At 42.8% G+C, this 23,159-nt stretch overlaps 2 protein-coding genes across 2 annotated transcripts in view; one reads left to right on the top strand and one right to left on the bottom strand.

Moving 5' to 3' along the window:
* CCDC186 (coiled-coil domain containing 186) overlaps nt 1-11,340 on the bottom strand; it is a 44,201-nt gene extending 32,861 nt beyond the window's left edge. The window contains exon 1 of the mRNA XM_048505858.1: nt 11,163-11,340. The gene's annotated coding sequence lies outside the window, so the exon portion shown is untranslated. The remainder of the gene's footprint in view (nt 1-11,162) is intronic.
* Nucleotides 11,341-14,073: 2,733 nt separating this feature from the next.
* TDRD1 (tudor domain containing 1) overlaps nt 14,074-23,159 on the top strand; it is a 51,130-nt gene continuing 42,044 nt past the window's right edge. The window contains exons 1-4 of the mRNA XM_048504886.1: nt 14,074-14,155; nt 17,273-17,566; nt 19,599-19,660; nt 22,171-22,315. Coding sequence (XP_048360843.1) covers nt 17,320-17,566; nt 19,599-19,660; nt 22,171-22,315 — 454 coding nt within the window. The 5' untranslated portion in view covers nt 14,074-14,155; nt 17,273-17,319. The remainder of the gene's footprint in view (nt 14,156-17,272; nt 17,567-19,598; nt 19,661-22,170; nt 22,316-23,159) is intronic.

Raw genomic sequence — 23,159 nt, 5'->3', positions numbered from 1 at the left:
CTTTAATGGATTAATCAACAAAAGGATTAATTGCAGATTAAAGTTTAGAGTCTGCCCCTCCCATCTGTCCTGATTACACAGTGAGACTGAGATCAAGCAGTCTGACTTGGGATTCTTAAATAACCTGCCTCTGTGCACCTACGATCAGATATGATGAAAATAAAGATACCATTCCCTACAATTTCTAGCTAAAGCAAGTGATCAGTTTGCCTTTCAAGGCATAAATACTACATCTTTTCTTCTAGTTATGAATCACAGGAAATTGGAGCAGACTGTTCTGAACCTGAGATAACTTAATCTTTTGCAGAACTGATGGAAATTGAACTTATTTTTAAAACCATTGAGTTGGACTTCATGTATAGCATGGAACTCTTTTAAAGCACCTCCCTCCTGTCTTCTTCAAACCCCAGATCAAAGAAATGTTTCAGATTTCATCTTAAACTGAAACAAAACTTAAGCAGGGTTAGTGGATTTATTCATATTAATCCCTTTCTCTTTGACCCTCTTTCTATTGGCATATTGGTGCACACCAGCATTGTGATGCGATCCTATGAAGATACTACAAGTTGGAAACATGGCTGAATGTTCCCGCAGCGTGATCAAGGTTGAAGTCTCCACCTGACAAACTTCAGTGACACATGGGAAGTGATAGATTAAGGCAGGGGTAGGGAACCTGCGGCTCGAGAGCCGCATGCGGCTCTTCTGCCCTTGCACTGCGGCTCCACGAGCAGAGCCGCCAGCCCCATCCTTGCCCGCCCTGCAGGCAGCAGGGCGGGCGCACCAACTGCCCACAGTTGGCTGGGCCACACCACGGGCTTCCCCTCTCACCTGCCCTGTTGGAGCGGGGTGGGTGCTTTCCTGGCGGCCGGCGAGGCCGAGCCACCGGCTTCATCCTTGCCCGCCCTGCAGGCAGCAGGGCGGATGCATCCATGCGCTTCTCAGAATGAGCGGAGTAAAAGGTAGACAAAACCCCAATATATACAGTGTTATCTTTATTTTAAATGTCAAAAATTATTTGCGGCTCAAGGGTTTTCTTTTCCCGTGGAAAACGGGTCCAAATGGCTCTTTGAGTGTTAAAGGTTCCCTACCCCTGGATTAAGGAGTTCGGAAAAACAAACAAAAATCCCTGTTTATATATCTCCTGCCACTGTTTGTGGCCTACTTCCCTTTTTAAAAGACCTGCACAGTAAATGACACACTCCTTTGATTTTAAACATTAAATGCTAATCCATGGAGGACAAGGGGGAAACAGAGGGAAGAAGAAGCCAGGTGAAGAGCAAGAATTACTTCTTCCTTTTGACAGTCTATTTTACCATTCACCTATATTTCTTAGCCCCTATTCAAAAAGGAGATCCACCTGCAAAAGCAGCCTCCTGATTCAGGAAATTCTGAGATCTAGGGGAGCTCATCAAAATACATATCCCCCAGATTGTAATGGAGCCAAGAGAGATCACATCCACTCTCATACACAGACCTATCCCCTGTTCCTGATGCAGCAAGCAGTCTGCAGAGGACGACGTTCTTCCTTGTATCAGGCTGTCTTGCTCCATGGAGCTAGTGGTGAAAACAGCTCACATAGCTAAGCAGCTGTGGCAGATTTTCTCAGGGAGAGGGCTTAAGGTTCAGCTGCTACTTCAAGGGCTCCTTTGTTGCAGGAAGTTCCTGACTAGCTCTAGAAGAGAGCAAAGGTGTCAGAGGACAGGGGAAAGGGACTTGAGCCCTCTCTTTCAGCTCTGAAGTCATAACAAACAAGTGTTTTGATCTCAGCCAAAGATCCACTTATCCCTGAGCTAAGGATGCTTAAACCCCTGTAGTAGGCAGGGGCGCAGCTACAGAAAATGGCACCTGGGGCAAGCACTGAAATTGCATCCCCCTCGCCCGGACTCTGCTGTAGTGGGGCAGTAGATGGGGGGGGGGGGGGCACTGAGCAACCCTAGATGTGTTACCTAGAAGGAAGGAAGGCAAAAACACGCACGCACAGTGTGGGAAGAATGGAAAGAAGGAAGACGGAAAGAAAGCAAGGAAGAGGAAAAAAGAGAAAAGGAGGGTGGCAGAGGTGGGGTGGGTTAGGGCAGGGAGAAACGTCACCCATGTTCCCCGTTCCTGCCACCTCGGCAAAAGCCTTTGTGGTTACTGGGGTGGCAATTCCAGGCAGTGGATTATGGTTGGGGGAATTCTCAGGAGCCTGAGGATTCCCCTGGCCAGAATCCAACACCCCAGCATGTCTTCTATGGTCCTTCCTCACTGAGGAACAGGCATGGAGGCCACACTGAGGCTACAATTTCAGATTTTGAGAAGGGGAATCCTCAGTAGCCTGCACACCAGCAAGGTCTCTACAGCCTTTCTTAACTGAGTGAAGAAGGACTATGGAAGCATTGCTAAGGAGGCAGAGTCAGGGTGTGTGTTGGGGGGGGGGAGTGCTAAGGGGAAGACTGGTAGGGGGCACAGGAGAAGAAGGCACAGACAGCACAATGCTCCTCCGGCTCCTTGGTCCTGGGGGGGGAGGGATGGAACAGCCAGGCGGGCAGCTGAATGCACCTCCACATGACCTGAAGAAGTGGCACCCAGGGCTCCTACTCCCACCCCTCACTACACCTATTGCAATAGGGCCAGCCTATACTCTTAAAACTATGGCGGTATCACCCAGCTCACACTTCAAAGGACTCTTTGTGAAGCGTATGAACTGGGCCACAAGCTTCCCCTACAGCATAACACCCAGTCCTCACTGGAGGAGAACAGGTTAACATGCCCTAGAAGTAGGAGCAGCTACCATTCCCTGGCTACTTTTGGAACAGGAGTCTTTTTTTCAAATCTAGATATCAACAAAGAAGTGGGTTCAACTTCTGTCTTCTCCCTTGGCCCTTTCTGGCACTTAACACATCCTTTCCTTTGAAGGTTTTTACCCTGCCCTTCTGCCAAACAGTTCAGAACTGTTCTCACTGCTTCCATTTTAACCTCACCACAAGCCTGGGTGATAGGTTAGACAGCATAAATAACCCCAAAGCTCACTAAGACAGATGTGAATCTATAGTCCTAACCCATCTTTCCAACAACTGTACTGTAAAGGAGTATTAAATAGAAGAAAGTAACATTTTCCTCCTAGATGTTAGGGATACTGCTTTAAAACGAATTTCTGACCTGCTGCTATTTAACTAACATAAAAATATATACCAACATAAGTTAATTCCACTGACTACAATTAGTAGAACGAAGTTTATTTCTTTATTTTTACTGATGCTCACTGATGGAGATTTTCTCAGGTTTGTACAGTATTTTAAAGATCCATCGCATTGCACAAAAAAAGGAAGATTTATTTTGCCTCCTCAAAAAAGCTTGTAGGTGAGTGATCATATTTTCACAGAGAAAAATTCCCCTATAAAGTCAGCATGTGATTATTATGAATTCCGACAGTAGAATGATGGAAAGTGTTGTCATCTCATTATGAAGCTCTTTTGCATGGCAAACAATACCTTAGTGAGATCAAAGCTCGTTTAAACCAAAACTTTCAGGGACACTCAGCACCCAACAAAGAGATCCTCTCTGCTGGGGTGGCTTGAGGTCTAGACAGAAAACAGGATGTTCCACAGCCAGCCCAACTTTTTTATAAGGCAAAAAGAGAATCGTTGCATTCTTGACTAAGGACAACACTGTCTGGCTTTCCTGGAAGCAAATAAAAGTATATACATAAAATGCTCTGTATTACATTTAAACAGCAGGAAATTAATCCTTTTTCAATAGCAAACCAGTGCTTCACAATAGATCACAGTTATATAGCACTAAAACAGAGTACAAGGCAGTTAAAGAAGCCACGCTATATGACGTAGCAGTATCCTTAATTATAAGCCAAATGTGGAAGATTCCTACTTTTGGTAGATGCAGGAGCCACACTGTGTCATTAGTGGGACAAACTTGTATTGTTCAATAAAGTTCAACATAGTAATCACATATAGTGGTTGAAAACACAGAAGCTGCACTGGAAGGCCTGTATTGCACGTTTAAGCCTTACGACCTTTAAAGACAAATATTTCCTTTCAAATTAGACAGCAATAGACAATATTCCGAAGCTGATTGTTAAAACTATTACGATACAAATACTGCTTCCTTTTAAATTCACTGGGAATGTTTCCTTAAAATTTACTGTAGATTTTTAATAGTACTGCTCACTCTGAGTGTTTATTAGATTAAGTTTTTAAAAAGCATGAATAAGATCTAAAGCACAGATGGAAGAAAGAAGTTACGGAGTAATGTATTAACAAAAGGAGAAACTTCAAACTGTGAAGTTGGGACATCACTGCATCATTCTGCTGATGTTTCATCAGGTATTAAATAAGGTTAGACACAGTTTTCAAACATCTACAACATCTGAGCAAGATGTCTTGAGATTTCATATTCCTAGGAATCTCAGCACATTATCTGTCTATGGCGGGAAGGTTCGGAAGAAGTTAAAAGAAAAACCAAGACTATACTTCTCAGAAAAAGGACCCCTTGTCTCCACAAATGAACACGTTATTGTCGGATTGTTAAGTTAATGCTAAGGTAACCTGAACTGGTGAAAAGCTGTAAAGGTTATCCTAGGCTTTCAGGGTAAGAGAATAAAGCTGGCAGAAAAGCAAACATAAACTATCTTCCAAGAGAGAACATCATGTTAATACACGACAGGATCCCTATTTGCAGGCTTACTATTGCCCCCTTTCATTGCTAAGGAATTGCTCTGCCTTTTTTAAAAAAAAGTAATTCCCAGCTTATTTGCTAGTTTTGAAGGTCTTTTCTTGTGGCTCCACTTTTCCTGCAGAGATGTTACATTTCTCAAACACTTGGTTCTCAATATTTTGACAAGAAAATGGATTATTCTCTCCTCTCCCATAACAACGGCACAATAACAAAGAGTTGCAGAGCCTGGCTGTGGGACACAACCAGCATTTTATTGGCTGAATGCCTGCAACATTAATAATATAATTTACATTCTCAGAGATCCTATATCTCCTTCCCAAACCTATGACAAGAGTATCCTAGGATTAAGGGAAATGAAGGGGTTCAAGTTCCTTCTCTGCCAGAAAGCCTTTGGTCAGCCACTGTCCCTCCACCTAGCAGACTTTACAAGGTGGTTGTGAGAATAAGATGGGGAGGAAAGAACCACATCTGCCACCCAGAACTCTTAATATTTATGACAAGATAAAAATGCATGGTACAAAATCCTAACAAGTTTGCCCTGCTGTGTTCTTGCCACTGAGATGTATGCCCTGGTAACATGACCTTAGATGTCTCTACCCTAATGTAGAGCATGGAAAATAAACAAGACGAACTTGAACTCTTAACACAGCAAAGCTAATATGCTATAATAGACTTCACTGAAACCTGGCAGGATGAGTCTCATGCTTGGAATGTAATAATTGAGGGGTATAATATATTACACAGAAATAAGCCGACTAGGAAAGGTGAAGTAGCATTATATATCAGGGATGATTACACTTGTGAGTAGGTACATGACTTAAATCCTGGAAGCTACGTTGAGAGCATCTGGGTAAAAATTAAGGGGGAGAGAAACAACAGTGGTCTCATCGTAGGAGTCTATCACAGATTCCCAAGCCAGACTGAGGAGTTACATGATGCCTTCCTGAAAAAGATGACCAAACTTTCAGAATGGAAAGAAATAGTAGTAATGGTAGATTTCAATTATCCTGATATTTGTTGCAAGACAAACTCTACCAAAAGTATAAGGTCCAACAAATTTCATGGTCCAGAAGATGGAAGACAGAATGACAAGCTTGGTAAATGAAGGAAATGCTGTGGACATAGCATATCTTGAATTTAGTAAGGCCTCTGACAAGGAGCCCCATGATATACTTGCAAAAAAAGAGATAAATGTACAATACTACACTTAGACAGAAAAAATGAAATATGCAGATATAGGATGGGTGACACTTGGCTTGACAACAGTACATGTGAAAGGGATCTGGGACTACAAAACTAAACAAGAGGGACTACAAACATGAATCAGCAGTGTGATGCGGGAGCCAAGGAAGCTAATGCAATTCTGGGCTGCATCAATAGGAGTATAGTGTCTAGATTGAGGGATGTAATAGTACCTCTTTATTCTGCACTGGTCAGACCTCACCTGGAATACTGTGTCCAGTTCAGGGCACCGCAATTCAAGAAGGATACTGACAAGCTGGAATGGGTCCAGAGGAGGGCGACCAAAATGCTAAAAGGTCTGGAATCCATGCCCTATGAGCAGAGACTTAGGGAGCTGGATATGTTTAGTCTGGAGAAGAGAAGGTCAAGGGGTGACATGACAGCCATGTTTAAATATTTGAAGGGACGTCATGATGACGGGGGAGCAAGCTTGTTTTCTGCTGCTTCAGAGACTAGGACAGGATGTCATGGATTCAAGGTACAGGAAAACAGATTCCACCTAAACATTGGGAAGAACTTTCTTGACAGTAAGGGCTATTTGACAGTGGAATACACTCTTGAAATGTGACAGAGTCTCCTTCTTTAGAGGGTTTTAAACAGAGGCTGGATGGCCAACTGTCAGGAGTGCTTTGATTGTGTATTTCTGCGTGGCATGGGGTTGGTTTTGATGGGTTTTGTGGTCTCTTCCAACTCTTCTAAAATATATAGAACCATGATCATTAATAACCGAAATAGAACCCTTAGAAAATGTCCTCGCTCCGTTAACAGAAATCCTTCAAGACAACTTGTGAACAGGTTCATTTATGGTTTAAGATGAAAAACTTGAAACTACATGTTACAAAGATTGAATAATTTATAACAAATGGTATGGCAGTTTCATGATTCCAATACCCTTTCCACTTTTTCATGACAGAATTCCTTATTTGTCTTTCCTTTTACCAGAGACTCATAAAGAACTGCCTTGACCTGCACTTTGGTCAGGATTCAACTACAGATCACCTCCAAGGTAAAGTTCAGCACAGTATGCTGCTTAATTACCTTTCTGAGTCTAACAGAAGGTAATGGTTAACAAAAGAGATTAACACCACGAGCAAGCTAGTCGAGAGTATTGTGACAAATGGCTTATTTTTAAAGGGGAGGGGGAATTTCACGCAACCAAGCACAAATGCAAATATTTAGCAAAAATGCCAAAAAAATGCAAAAAAGTTTCCTATTGAAAAACTCATTAAAAAATTAAATACAAAACATTCAAGTCATAACAGTCCTAAAGAAGAAGTACTAAGAAGCCCCAGGGACACGCAATTGGCTACAACCAGAACAAGGGCTTTCTGTCAGCTGACACCAGGACCCTGCAGTTATTCTGCATTGTCCCTTCTTGGACTTGGCCCATGCTCAGATAGTTTTAAGAAGAGTTACATCTGAGCTGGGCCAGATGGTTTTCATAGGCTTAAATTGTTTCCATCTTGTGTTTTAGTATGCTTTAATTATGGGTATAGTCTATTAGTAAGATTGTTTTAATTGCTTACACACCGCCCGGAGCCCAACTTCGGTCAGCGAGGGTGGGATCTAAATTTAAATTTTAAAAAAGAGAATAGAAGTACTGCTGAGTTGGCACTCTGAACATCCTCACAGTCAATTTTAGTACTGGAAACCAGGACAAATCACTTCTCCACAGCATCTTATAGAGATCTGAAAGGACAACACAGAACAGGGCCCTCTCCTACTAGAGCAGGGGTCCCCAAACTACGGCCTGGGGGCCAAATGTGGCCCCCTGAAGGCATTTATCCGGCCCGCCAGGCATGGCGGCGATGGCTCCATTCATGTGCAGTGGGGGCTCGAGGGAGAGGAGGAACCGGCCCCAACGGCTGTTGATTGCAATTACATGATGGCACCCCCAAATCTCCATGAATTTTCTGACCCAGAGTTGGAAACCTTACACGTGGCAACTCCTGCTCCGCCCTTCCCTCTTGGCTACTCCATGTGTTGCTCTCAGGCTTTCTGTTCCGCCTCACTCCCACTGGCATCAGCCAGGCTGGTGAATCGCTCGCTGGCTGCTAGGGAGGAAGAACCCAGGAAGATACCTAATCCTGGGTTAGATGGAATGCTTTATTGGGAAAGTTCTGCTTTCTTTTTTACAGGGGAAGGTATTCCACAGCCTCCCCAACAATATTTGGAGCCCACCCTGTACTTGACATACTTTGGTCACTGTTCTAAAAATAGACCATGACAGAAAGGCTGAAAGGTGAAATCAAACATTTTACAATCATTTGTGCATAGGAATTTGTTCATAGTTTTTTTTAGTCCGGCCCTCCAACAGTCTGAGGGACAGTGTACTGGCCCCCTGTTTAAAAAGTTTGGGGACCCCTGTACTAGAGGGTGATGACAACACATCACTATTCAGAAGAACTAAGCATTTTTTGCAGGTTACTGTAAATAGAAGGGGTTCTCAGTGTGTCACCTGCTGATATCTTTCTTGGCACCCACCAGCTATATTTAGAAAGTGGGTAGGTTCAGGTGAGAGCTTTCACCCAACAGTGCTTCTGATTGACTGCAGATTTTTTTTAAAAGGCATTTCAATAGCAGCTCCCACCATGGCACAAGGATCTTGATTGTGTGAGTTGCAAAAATGCAAGAAAATATTTCAAAATAATATGCTCATTTTAAAAGACATCCAGTTAAATAGCACTTCTGCCTGAAATGTTGATGTTACTATTAGAGTTAAGACCTTTCTAAGCACATGTAGAATATTTAAAGAGCTCTCCACTGGAAAAGAATTACTTTGGGCAAGCCACCTTGAATAGTCTGTAGACATAATAAACAGCTGTTCTTAGGTGAAGTAATTTCTTCCCTAACAAGCACAGAAAACGAGATTCTCCCTTTTTCACATAATACATTATAGTACAAACAATGGGTGCTATCAACTGATATGTTAATGACTGTTAACTCTGATGATGTCACAGCCATGACTACAGTCATCTAATAATGACAGGAATGGAACATATGAGAGAAAACAATAGCAAACTACCTACTCCCTCCCCTCACCAAAAAAAGAAAAAGAAAAAAAGGGAATTTAATTATCCCAGACTTTTCAACCAATCTCACTTGAAATGGTTTGGAATAAGAAATCATTTGTATACATTTACTGTATATACCGATCATCACAATCTGAATACATCTGTATCATGATCATCACAATTTCAGCCATTATTATCAATGTACTTGGTTTTCTCTACAATTTGGCACTGTCTGCGAAGGTCTCCACAAGTCCAGTCCTATATAGAGTTATTTCAGTCCAAACCCATTGAAATGAATGAGTAATCCGTCACAGGACTGTACTGTAATGAATTGTCACCTCCTGTGATATAAATCAACACAAGAATATCTACATCTTCATGGAATGTATCCGATTCTTCATTTCACTTCCACTTTCAAAAGGAAAACTTCTAAGGAAAGTTAACTTTGAATACATCGAAGTTAAAACAGTAATTGATCAGAAAAAACAGTATTAGAAGAAGAAGAGTTTGGATTTCCTCTCCCCACAACAGATGCCACTTTGTGAGGTAGGTGGGGCTGAGAGAGTTCTGAAGAATTGTGACTAGCCAAGGTCACCCAGCAGGAATGTAGGAGTGCAGACACACATCTGTTTCACCAGATAAGCCTCTGCCACTCAGGGGCAACCAGATCCAAAGCCCAAGGTGCCCAGGGATGGTGCCACTATGATGCTGCCACTTCCAGAGGGCTTTCACCTTTTGGGTTACGTAAGTCTGGGGCCTGGGCCACCACATTCCTGGCCCTAAATCCTGGGTAGAAGCCGACTAATGTCTGCTCCATCCCCAGCCTGGCTCTGCCCCCCCCCCCCGCAACAGTGGTCACTTCCTGGTAGTTTCTCCACAACAGTGGTCACTTCCTGGTTTTGCCGCCTTCTCCGTTGGCAGTGTTGCCCAGCACCCATCCTTATGTTTCATCATGACCTTCAGGTCTTACGTTCTTATTTATACCATCTATGCAGTAAGTCAGAACTGCATAGATATATCAAAGGTGGTTACTGTCGCTACCCCTCATTTGTGGAATTTTCTCTCCTAAGAAATTTGTTATAAGTTTAGTCTCAGCATCTTCCATAAGCTGTATGTTATTTTTGTTCATTCACTTTTGGTGGTCAGGGATAGGGGTGAGATATGGATTTATTAACTGCAATGAGGTTTTTATGATGAACCAAGATGGGTCAAAATCAATAATTTTCTTAAAATAAAAATATCAGATTTTTTTATTTAAATTGTTTTTTAATTCAAATCAGTTTTTTTAAAACCAAAAACATTTTTGAGGAAAAATCTATCTAAAGATAGTTCAAATAGTTTTCTGTAGATCTTGGCAGGGTATACAAAAACTATTTGCTGTGCAGTATCCTATTGGTAATACTATTTGCTGTGCAGCTACCTATTGGTAATACAGTAATGCCCCTTTACAGAGCAGGAAAAGCATTTCCACTCTGTATGCTTTTGAGGCATTACACATTGTAATTAACATTTTCCATTCAGAAAAAAAACCCATCAGAAGAGAAAATAGAACATGGAGAACAGGAGCAGCACATAAGACATCTAGCTGAGCCAGAAAAGGGGTAGAAAACCGCTCAGTTAGGCCTTTAACCTTGGCAGGAAATCATTACTAACAACGCAAGATTTGCAATAACACTGATAACTACACACCTTTACAAAGGCATTCCTAAAATGCTAACCAGCAGGAGAGGTGAGATTATATTGAGTCATTTTGCATATGACCTTGAGTGCAAGGCACTCACTGCTGTTCGTTGTACCTGTTTTACCAGGAAGTAAATTATACTCACCTAAATTTTCACAGAGACCTCACTTTTTTGTGACAATCGGGTGGGGAGAGTTGTGTGTCAGGGTGGATTAAGACATCTCACCATTTAGGCACAGCGCACCTTACAAAATAATAAACTTGACAGCGAGAGGTGAAAGAAATTTGGAAGAGGAGCAGAAACCCGTTTAGAACTTACCGCATCTGGCATTCGAAATATAGCAAGACTTTTAACAATGTATGGATAACAAGAGATGTAGCAAAAAAAGAGAGAAGAGAAGCCATTAAAACAAAATGCGCTGAGCACAATCAGCATTTTCTGCCTAGTAACAGGTTCCCCTCACGTCTCTTTCAGCCCACTCTATATCTGAATCAACATTCCTCGAGGTTAAAATCACCCGACCGGCACCTTTCCCCAGTCAGGAAGCTCTTACCAGTTTATTAGGAAGCTGGAAACCAGAGTATCAGTTGCGGTACTAGCTAGTCCCCATAGCTTACAGTGGGAAGAGCGAGCAAGAGACATCGCTCTCTTTCTCTCTCTCTCTCTCTCTCCTGCTCCTGCAGCAATCCCCTAAGAGGAACTGAAAGCTGACACATCAACAAAGATGGCTGCCGTAGACACCACAGCAATTTCGACTCGAAGGAGGAGCAGAGGCGGAGCTAGACCTTACTATCAGCCTACAAGAAAGTGGCAAGAGTAGGCTGGGAGAGTCGCCAATGCGTGAGGAAGGTCGCTCCCTCGCTCACCTTAACAGCGCCTTACCCAATAGTTCGAGGCATCTGCCCAAATCGTGTGACTCATAAAAGCCGCAGTAAACCAGAAGTAGGGAATGCCTCCTTCGGGTACTGACTTGGTATGGAAACTCAGGATTTTTATTACCCAGATTTCAGGAGATTAGAGCCTCTGGTCAGGAGTTCAGTGGCAAGCTTTCACCTCACCTTCACAAGCAACGAGAGTTTTGTTTCAAAGCGAAAATGAAGTGAAAGTGCGATTTAAAAAAATTGCTGCCCCTCTCCGCGGCATAGCCCACAAAGTGCACAATATAATACGGGGAGGATTAGGGTGGTTAAACAACAGGTATGCGGTGGCTTTCTGTCTAAAGGCATTAAATATGTTCCATCGGTTTTTTCCATCCTAAGTCACTTGAAACAGCTATTGGTAAAAGCCAGAACTGGCACTAAACAAATAATTGTATCACCAAAAATAGTGTGTGTGTGTGTTAAAGACACCCCAGAACAATATTTTGGAAACCAGAGCGTAGAAATAGTGCATATTTATTAACCCTTTCCAGGCCAAAGAGACTTTTGGCGTTGCTGTGGGCTTGGACTGGCCCATTAGACCAGTTGGGGTCCGCAGTTAGATGAAATTGTGGGGTTTGGAAGAGGGGTGGGGCCTTTCGGGGGTGGGGAGGAACCTTTCCCCATGGCTATTTTGGCCATTCTGTCTACCCTTGTTTCTAAGACACTGAGTGTTTTACAGGTCCCAAAAGTTTATGGCTTGGGAACTAATGCCCTAGGAATAAGATGGCAAACATGGCTGGGAACCACAGGATGAAAGGCATCGAATGTTGTTAGAGAGAAATGAATTATGTGGGCAGTGCAGTTGTCAAGTGTGGGCACCACCATGATGCATGATGTGCATCTGTTAAACTAGCAAGTTCACCAACTTTAGTGATGCAGGACACAGTGCTAAAAGACATTCCTGGAAGTAAGACCCACTGAATAAAATGGGACTTATTCTGAGTAGATCTGCTTAGTATTTCTCCCAGACATGTCTAAACAGTAAACTAATACAGAAGTGATAAAAGCAGGGGAAACAGATCTGCTTTTGTTATCAGAGCAGCCAAAATCACACATGCCTTGTAAACCACAGGAAGGCACAGATTCTAACCTAAACCAAGTATTCTGTATTGCCATTGGTTGATTATGAAAGCACATTTCCAATTGTTGTTTGTTTTTTCACAGGTTTCTATTACTCTTTTGAAAACAAATCAGCGAAGTGTTCTCTGCTTTGCACTGTTTTTTTTTGGGGGGGGGGGATAGTCTTGGAATAATCTCACCTTAATATTTCAGTGTTGTTGTAATGACCAGCTGCTGCTCTAAACTGTGTAGAGGATACAAGCTAAGGAGACCAAATAAGAACATAAGAAAATAAGAACAAGCCAGCTGGATCAAACCAGAGTCCATCTAGTCCATCTCTCTGCTACTCGCAGTGGCCCACCAGGTGCCTTTGGGATCTCACATGCAGGATGTGAAAGCAATGGCCTTCTGTGGCTGTTGCTCCTGAGCACTGGTCTGTTAAGGCATTTGCAATCTCAGATAATCTTCCATATTTCATCCACTATCTCAAAACGCTTCCATGTTTTGAAAGGAATACATTGGCATGGTCTCAAACTAAATAAAGCATGGGCGAAAAACAGCAAATTACATCTGAGGCCCCGCACAAGCAGAATAATGCACTTTCATTCCACTTTCACAATTGTTTGCAAGCAGATTTTGCTATTCCGCACAGCTGCAAAGTGAATTGGAAGTGGATTAAAAGTGAAAGGGGCCTGTTACATCTGGTGGTGAAAATGTTGCGACTGGGATCTGGGAGGCCCGGATTAAAAACCCCACTGTTTGAGTCAAGAAGTTAACTGTGTGATTTTAGGGCAGTCCTTCCCATTTAAAAATCCTAACCTACTTCACAAGATTGTAGTGATGGTAAAATGGAGGGAAACGCGATCCCTGAGAAAGAATGGGATCAAAAAGGACTTAAAAATTGCAATGAAATGCATTAGGGATTTCCAGGTTTTCCTGCGTATCTCGATGCTTTTGCATTCTATGCGAACGTGCTACGGCTAACATGCTTTCAACGCAGCACGTTTTGGCTATTACAATACGCTGAAAGTGTAGACTCTGCCACAACGCATTACAAGCTTGTCTATGCAGTTGTAGTATATTCCGTTCATTCACTTGAAAGCAGCATCTATTGCAATATAGCGTCGGGCGTTCAGGAATGCTGTGCCGGAGCCTACAACGCACATATCAGCGTCCACTCAGTCGGATAACCGACCACCGCAGACCTATCAGGAAATTAGAATAGGCTACTAAGAGGGTGTGCGGGCCCATATGTATGTGTGGGTGTAGGTGGCAACAAGCCACATGCCATCCTCGCTGCAGGGCACTGCCAGTACCGTATGCCGCTAATTATTTCTACTCGTCCAGCATATCAGAACAGCCCACGCGGACATGAACACCAGCGGGCTCGTTCACGCTTGCAGATACGCGGCGGCGGCGGCGGCGGCGGGGGGGGGGCGGAAGGGAGGAGGGAATAAATGAGCCACAGGGAGCGCCTGCGCAGGACGCGGAGATGGCGCGGGAGGCGCGCGGACAGAGTCGGTGAAGGCAGTCGCGTGGCTTTCGTTCTTTGAGGGAAGTGGAGAAAGTGAGTTTTCGGTTAAACCGCCGGAGGGTGAGAAGTGCAGTTATAAAGTGCCCGGCACTCATTACGTTTTCCTTTGGTGCACCCGTGCTCTTGATTCTCTTTCTGATATCTCCCCGCATGAGGTATTTAGGTTGCGTATGTAGGAAATGGGGGGGGGGGGCTAGTCAAGCGCTCTCCCGCGAGGAAGTGGGATGGGTTGGTCTACTATACCCTAGGTTACCAGGGTATGTACGGGGCTGGGCCTTCGGGTCTATGTAAACCTGTGTTTGTTTACTTGAAAGGAAGTCCCATGCTGGATCTGGTAAACTGCTCTTCGGATCAGGCTGAAGCATCTTTTAGAGTAGTTTTTCGTAGCATAGAAGGGAAAGGTCAGTTTAAACTGGATTTTCTAACTGGCCGGAAAGGTTTTGTGGCTTCTACAATAACTTGATGTGGCAGGTAAATAATGTGGAGCCAGAGACGAAAGGGGGGGGGGGGGGGGGCGCGTTGCACCGTCCGCCCCCTTGTGGCGGGTTCAAAAATTGCAGGTTCGTTTGTGTTTTTTAGTGTTTTTTCAGTTTTTGGCCTACAGGGGGCACAGTTTTTAGCACCAAATTTTCAGAGATTTTTCGGGAGACTCTCTTAATGATACCACCAAAGTTAGGTGAGGTTTGATTCAGGGAGTTCAAAGTTATGGACTCCCAAAGGGGGTGTCCCCATCCTCCATTGTTTCCAATAGGAGCTAATAGAAGATGGGGGCTTCACCTTTCAGGGTCCATAACTTTGGACCCCCTGAACCAAACGTCACCAAATCTGGGTGGTATCATCAGGAGAGTCTCCTAAAGATACCCTGAAATTTTGGTGCTGCTGGCTTAACAATTGCATGCCTGACATCAGGCACCCTCCAAATTTCCCCAGATTCTCCTTTTAAATCCACCCTTTTCAGCATGGATTTAAAGGGAGAATCTGAGGTCTCCAGTTTAAACATTGAAAGTGATGCTGTTTCAGGGTGGGGGATAATCCACCCCCAAACAGCAGCATTTTCAATGTTGTTTTAATTGGGGACCCCAGATTCTCTCTTTAAGGTGGATTTAAAAGGAGAATCTGGGCTCCCATTGAAAGTGATGCTGTTTGGGGGTGGATTCCAGCATCACAGCAGCTGTCGGGGTGGGGGCAAAACTCAGATTTTGCACCGGGCTTCATTTTCTTTACCCACGCCTCTCTGTGGAGTAAACCATTATTACCCATTGATTGTTACATGTAACAAGAACTAGTTAAATTTATGGAGGGGAGATGTATCAATAACCAGCAGCTACCAGAACAAAATTAAATCATCCGGTTGGTGGTTTGGTAGTTACCTTGTGGTCTTCTGGGTCGACTGGTTGGTTGCTGTGGGAACAAGAATGCTGAACTGGATACACTGTTGGGCAGATCCAGTAGGATTTTTCTTTGACTTTTTAAGGTGTTGCTGTAGGGACTATGTCAAGGTTGGTAGTTTTAGTTTCTACTCAGCTGATCAATTTCAAACCAGACTAATTCGCCTGTTTGCTGAAGAGCTATCTGTTGTGTTTCCACTTGTCATGCAATTGTTTCAAGAAAAACAAGTGGCTCCTGTCAGGTCTTTAATATATTGAATCAGTGCAACCCACCTCCTGGAATCTACACAGCTATCTTATTGGCCCCTCCTTAGTCCATGTGGTAAGATAAAATCCAAAGTGTTTTCGTAGGTGAGATAGTGTTAACACACTTAAGTACCCTCTGTTCAGATTTTGTTTCTTGTGCTTAGCTGAGCTAATAGAATTGTAAACTTGGAAGAGACCACAGGGACCATCAAGTCCAATGCCATCCTTGCAGGAATACACAATCAAAGCAGTTCTGGCGGATGGCCATCCAGTCTATATTTAAAAACCTCCACTGTCGACAACCCTTATTGTCAGGAAGTTCTCCCTAATATTTAGATGGAATCTGTTTTCCTGTACCTTGAATCCATGTCACTTGTCATAGCCTCTGAAGCAGCAGAAAACCAGCTTGCTCCCTCTTCAACATGACATCCCTTCATATATTTAAATATGGCTGTCATGTCACCCCTTAACCTTCTCTTCTCCAGACTAAACATATCCAGCTCCCTAAATCTCTGCTCTTGGGCACGGATTCCAGACTTTGTACCATTTTGGTCTCCCTCCTCTGGACCCATTCCAGCTTGTCAATATCCTTTTGGAACTGTGGTGCCCTGAATTAGACACGGTATTCCAGGTGAGGTCTGACCAGTGCAGAATGAAGAGGTACTATTACATCCCTCAATCTAGACACTATACTCCTATTGATGCAGCCCAGAATTGCATTAGCTTCTTTGGCTCCCGCATCACGCTGCTGATTCATGTTTGTAGAGTGTTGCTGTCTTATAATAATGATATTCTTGTGTACTATATAATTTGTCTTTTAGCTTCAGTTTTAATTTTTCAATCCCTCAAATGGCAAAAATCAAGGTACGTGCTGAGTTAACATACTCTGCAACTTTATCCAACTCTTGAAATTTCTCTTACAGAAAATGAAAATATTTATACTCTTAAATTCCATAAATATCCTAGATAGTATAATTTTATAATCTAACCAAGTTATTAGAGATCCACTGTATGTTGTTAAAGAAGTTTAGGTTTGATGGGATAGTAAATATTACATATATTTCAGTCTCTCCCCCCCCCCCTTTCCATTTTTAAAAAGCTGTGGGGCGAAAATGGCCTTTTCCATGGCTTCAGAATTTTAGGAAATGTTACAGCTTTGACTAAAACTGGTGTGCTGTAGTTTTTCTGGGTTGTATGGCTGTGTTCCAGTAGCATTTTCAGAGAATGAAGATGCTAGCCATTCAACCCGGAAAATCCACAACACCCTAGTGATTCCAGCCTTGAAAGCCTTCGACAATACTTTGACTAAAACTGTCCAAATTCTTTGTTTGCTTAACGAACAATTAAAATGAAACTGTTACAACTATAAAAAATGGTTGTATTAATAAAATCTTATGTGAAATAATAGTAATGTATAGAGTCTAGTTAGTTCACTGATGTTTTGTGGTCTGACACTGAATAAGTTTTTTTCCAGTCTTTTTTAACTTGCTTTTTTCTTTTTATACTTGGGGAACAGTAGCCTTAAAAGTGGAAGGAAATGATTCTGATGTGAATATTTACAAGATGGCACAAAAATTTCATGTAAAGTTTAATGAATCATTGAGAAGCCCATGCACAATTCCCAAGTTAAGAAGCTCTTTACTTGAAAATAAGACATCAGCACCATCCAGGAACTTCTTATTTTGTGACCAGACTAAAGAATTCTTTGGAGGTCTTGAAAGTGATTCAAATGGAAGTATCCACGTTGGGAACTGTGATGCCTTTACCAAGCAAGTGATTGGATTAAATGTGAATACACAGGAGTTGACAGGTGAGGAAAGGGCATCTCATTTTAAAATACTTTGTATTATTGTAATGTGGCTGTGTCAGAAATACAGATATGTGGGTTTTAGATCAAATCAAGCCTGAACTGTTCCTTGAAGCTACAATGACAAAACAAGGAGGCTGTCACTGAAAAAGGCAATGCTAGGAAAGGTTGAATGCAGCAGGAAAAGAGGAAAACCCAGCATGAGATGAATTGTTTCTATAGAGGAAGTCACAGCCCTCAGTTTGCAAGACCTGAGGAAGGTGTTAATGATAGGACGTTTTGATACCACAACCAAGAATGCCCTTTCTGTGAATACTACCCATCTAGTCTCAGATTGCGGATAAACCTGAACACCTCTGATAACTGGGAAGTTGGTAGGTTCACATAGGAGTAGGTACTCCTTAAGGTATGCTGTCCCTAGGTTGTATATGGCTTTAAAGCAGCGCAAATTGTGGTCTAGTGTGAACAGAACAAGACTGGAGCGATATAGTTCCTACAACTCACTCTAGTTCAGGGGTAGGGAACCTGTGGCTCGAGAGCCGCATGCGGCTCTTCTGCCCTTGCACTGTGGCTCCACGAGCCGAGCCACCGGCCCCATCCTTGCCCGCCCTGCAGGCAGCAGGGCAGGCTCACCAACTGCCCATGGTCGGCTGGGCCGCGCTGCGGGCTTCCCCTCTCGCCTGCCCCGTTGGAGCGGGGCGGGCACTTTCCCGGCGGCTGGCAAGACCGAGCCGCCGGCTTCATCCTTGCCTGCCCTGCAGGCAGCAGGGTGGGCGCATTCATGCGCTTCTCAGAATGAGCGGAGTAAAAGGTAACAAAACCCCCAAATATATAGTGTTATCTTTATTTTAAATGTCAAACATTATTTGCGGCTCCAAGTGTTTTCTTTTCCCGTGGAAAACGGGTCCAAATGGCTCTTTGAGTGTTAAAGGTTCCCTACCCCTGCTCTAGTTAGAGTTCTAGCTGCATCATTCTTTACTGTCCACAGCCTCTGGACAACCTTCAAGAGCAATTATACATTGCTATAATCCAGTCTAGAAGTTAGTATGACATACAGCACAGTGGCAAGATGTTTCCTGCCTAGAAAGGGTGCAGCTTCCTCACCAGCTGAAGTTGGTAAAAGGCACCCTGGTCACTGTTTCCATCTGTTTATCAAGCAGGAGATCTGGACCCACAAGCGTTGATTTTAGAGGTGCAGTCCCATTTAGAACAGGAAACAATTCCAGTTCCTAGCTCAGATCTTCCCCCAACCTCCATCTTGTCAGGATTAAGTTCAGCTTATTAGCTTTCATCCATCCCAAAAATGCCTGTAAGCATCTTCCCCAGCCTCCCTAGATTCTGCTAGCAGCACAACATAGAGCTAAGTGTTGTCTGCAGTGTCATTTATGGCAGTTCAGTGCAGATCTCCAGATGTTTTCTGGTAACTTCACATAGTTTTAAAACTCACGTTGAAAGAATAGGAAAGCGTAGTTTTTGGAAAGTACATCGTTATGTATGACTGAGCGCTACTGTAGGAGAATGACACATTGGACTTATCATGAAGGCACCTTCTCTTCCAGAGGGGCGAAGTCATCCACTTCCCACCCTGCAAAAGATAATATTGATTGAATGTTGTAGGGATGGAGCCAACTAACTTATAAAGCCAGACAAAAGGGCTTTTGTATGTCTGGAAGAGGACAGCCCCCTACAGTCAAGGAGAGCTTGCAGAAAATTTGCATAGCCCTGCCTGAATGGTTGGAGGCTTGACTTAACCAGCCTGGATGACTTTGCCTCGCTGGAAGAGAAGATGCTTCACAGTAAGTCCAGTGTGTCGTTCTGTGTTTTACAAACAATTTGTTTAGAATCTTAGATTTATATTTTAATTCTAAACAAACCCCTTTGATTTCAGTGGTATTTACTCACAAGTAAGTGCACGTAAGGTTTTAGCTTTAGTTTGTTATCCAGAGCCAAAGATAATAAATTGTGTTCATGATTAGAAACATATTACAGTTTTTTAATAAATTAGATATTTAAATATTTCTGTTTTGTGTTCTAGGGAATTTGGAGCATTTGAAAGGAACATGCAACTTATCACCCTCAGTAAAGGAAACCAAAACTGTGAGTTACAGAGATCCCTCCTCCCCTTCCCTAATAAAAACAATGGTGATTTTTCCCCACTTTCTGTTAGTGGCTTTACTTAATAACTTGCTTTAAAAATAAAATTAGAGTTTAGAAGTTTAACATGGAAATTTTTCATTTTTTAGCTCCTTATTTATTATATGAAATTGCCATACAGTTATCTCTTAAAACTACAATAAAGAACTCTTCTAATATTCATTGGGCAGAATTTAATAAAGCACTCTGAATACCACTAGTTTAAGGGCAAGAAGCTTAAGCATATTGCTGATGCCTGGTCTTAATTCAGCACTAGAACCTTAAGCACACTAATTCCTACACTGAATTCAGTGGGATTTAAAGTGCTCTATTTTGACTAGATTGTACTCATAGTATTCCCCATGGTTCTTTCTTGAGATCAAGCCTTAAAAGATTTCAATATATCATTAGTTATATGTATTATGGGCAAATATTTAATCTTACAAGGGGGATAGGGAGCATTGAATATTGACAAATTATCGTGCAACTCTTTCCCATGATTCTGGGAAATTTTATTGTGTGCTCTACCTAGAGATGCGTGGAACTGCCCAGTTCTGTTCTGTGAGATATTGGTGGAGTGGGACAGCAGGAGCTAAAATGGCTTTTGCAATTCACGCGAACATGTGCAAAGTTGCTTTCTTTTGCCTGTTACAGTGAAGGCTAGTTAGAAAATGCTCTCCTCTCTGCATCAGAGTGTCATCAGGATGTGTGGAGAGGAGGGATCCAGCTTTACCTGGAGACTACCCCAGAATGGGGCAGGTTTCCTGTTCATCAAAGGGACACTAAAGCTTCTGTGGTAGAGGGAAGGCAAAGCTATTTTCCCCTGTCTTTCTGTATAGAATGCCTTTATTTTTGAAGCAGCCCAAGAATCCAGTGGAAAACTGGATGTCCTGGCCTGTTGTGGAAATGGCCTCATTGGAAACTTTGCTTCCATTGTAGGGAAGATGCCATCTTGTTTTCAAGTGTTGTCAGGATCATTCACAGTCTATCAAAGTGGTCCTTTCCCCCCATATTTTATGTCTTATTAATATTGGACCTCTAGACGTGTTCATTTTTAGATTAGTATTTATCTCTATTCAATGAATTGGTTGTTAGTTACATCCATCTAATATGAACCTACATTTAGAAGATTTGGCCCACAAATGTGGGAAAAATTAAATTAACTCAGTCTTATTGTATATTGAGTGTTTTTGCACCAGTTGTTTCTTCAAGGGTATGATGCAGTGTACATGACACTGAACGTGTTGATGTCCCTAGTTAAGATACCACTTTTGTAACTCGTTGCTAGGAAGTGAGTTCTTTAATGTGTGAGTTCTTTAAGTAGTGATTATCTCTGCAGTGTTCACGTTTTGAACAAACATTGCCTTCAGTAACTTTCTCTTTAAAGTGTGCACTGGGGGAGTAATAAGAAATCTCTTTGATCTGTAGTCTGGCCCCTTCTGCACATGCAGAATAATGCATTCAATCCACTTGCAAATAATTGTGAAAGTGGATTGACCATGCATTATACTGCATGTGTGGAAGACTCTGTTTCATGGCTGGAGCTCCTTTAAGAGTGGATTTTCTGGCGCATGTATTCTTGATTACTGTATGTTGGAATTATGAAATCAAAATCAGTCACAGCTTTCATTAGAGTTTGATGGAATTGGCTCCCAGTGGAATTCCAAATCATCCACAAGGTATGGGTGTTAACCTTTAAGGCCTTGCGCGGCCTGGGGCCCTCGTACCTTCGGGACCGCCTTACCCCATATGTCCCTACACGGCCTCTGCGTTCGGCAGAGGCCAATTTACTGGTGGTTCCCGGCCCCTCAATGACACGGCTGGCCTCCACCCGGGCCAGGGGTTTTACGGCCCTGGCCCCTGCCTGGTGCAACACTCTTCCTCCAACTGTCCGGGCCCTGCGGGATCTTGGAGAGTTCCGCAGGGCCTGTAAGACCGAGTTGTTCCACCAGGCTTTTGGGAAGGCCAGCTGTTGAGGGTGAGCGCCCTCTTTGTCACTCCCTTTTTAACATCTTGGGAGTTGTGACACCTAGACCTGCCGTCTCCTTTTTGGGAGGGGTTTTATTTATAGTTTAATATTGGACGCCAAGTGGAATGTTATAATTTTATGTTTTATGTTTTAATGATGCCTGTATTTTTATATTACTTACTTATTGTTACGATTATTTATGTAACACTATTCTGTTGTTCACCGCCCAGAGCCCTCAGGGGATGGGGCGGTATATAAATACTATAATTAATTAATTGATAGATAGATAGATAGATAGATAGATAGATAGATAGATAGATAGATAGATAGATAGATAGATAGATAGATAGATAGATAGATAGATAGATAGATAGATAGATAGATAGATAGATAGATAGATTGGCAGTGTTCTAAGCTGTTCCCCCTTCCCCTCACTATTGTCCAATCTATAGTATGTATTTTAAGATACACAAATGTTTAAACCTGTTAAAATAATGTATTGTAGGTGTCCGATGCAGCCTTGGTCCATGTAAAGGAAAAAAAGTTCCAGAGTTCTCTTGAACATGCTTTACCTATGGGTTGTGATCCACAATTGTTGAATTCAGTAAATACTTTACATCAGCCCACATGCCATTTCTGTGGATCATTTGGTAAGCTTCTTTTACCCCTTCCATGGCGTGTGTATGTGTTACGTGCTGTCAATTGACTTCTGACTCATGGTGACCATATGAACCAGTGTCTTCCAAAATGTCCTATAGGTGACAGTCTTGCTCAGGTCTTGCAAACTGAGGGGTGTGGCTTCTGTCATAGAGTCCATCCATTTCATATCCATCCATTGGGTCTTCCTTTTTCCCTGCTGCTTTCAACTTTTCCTAGCATTTTGTTTTTTCCAGTGACTCTTGACTTCTCATAATGTCACCAATGACAGCCTCAGTTAGCATCTAAGGACAGTTCAAGCTTGATTTTATCTAGAACCCACTTATTGGTCTTTTTGGTGCTTCAAAGTATCTGTAACATTGGTTCTGGAGAGTTTTCCGGGGTGTGTGGCCGTGGTCTGGTGGATTTTGTTCCTAACGTTTCGCCTGCATCTGTGGCTGGCATCTTCAGAGGTGTATCACAGAGAAAAGTCTGTTTCTCATTGTTTCCCTTTCCCTTCTCCCTTTCCCTTCTCATAGACACAGTGAGGAACAGACTTTTCTCTGTGATATACCTCTGAAGATGCCAGCCACAGATGCAGGCGAAACGTTAGGAACAAAATCCACCAGACCACGGCCACACACCCCGGAAAACCCTCCAGAACCAGTTGAATCTGGCCGCAAAAGCCTTTGACAATATCTGTAACATTCTCCTCCAACACAATATTTCAAAGGAATCTACTTTCTTCCTGCCAGCTTCTTTATTTTCCAGCTTTCACAGGGAATACCATGGCCTGAATTAACTTAATCTTGGCTGTCAGTAACACATCCTTACACAGACAAATCCAAGTAATGGAAA

The sequence above is a fragment of the Sphaerodactylus townsendi genome, linkage group LG08 (genome assembly GCF_021028975.2).
Source record: "Sphaerodactylus townsendi isolate TG3544 linkage group LG08, MPM_Stown_v2.3, whole genome shotgun sequence".
Classification (NCBI taxonomy): Eukaryota; Metazoa; Chordata; class Lepidosauria; order Squamata; family Sphaerodactylidae; genus Sphaerodactylus; species Sphaerodactylus townsendi.
This window is presented reverse-complemented; position numbering and strand designations above follow the sequence as displayed.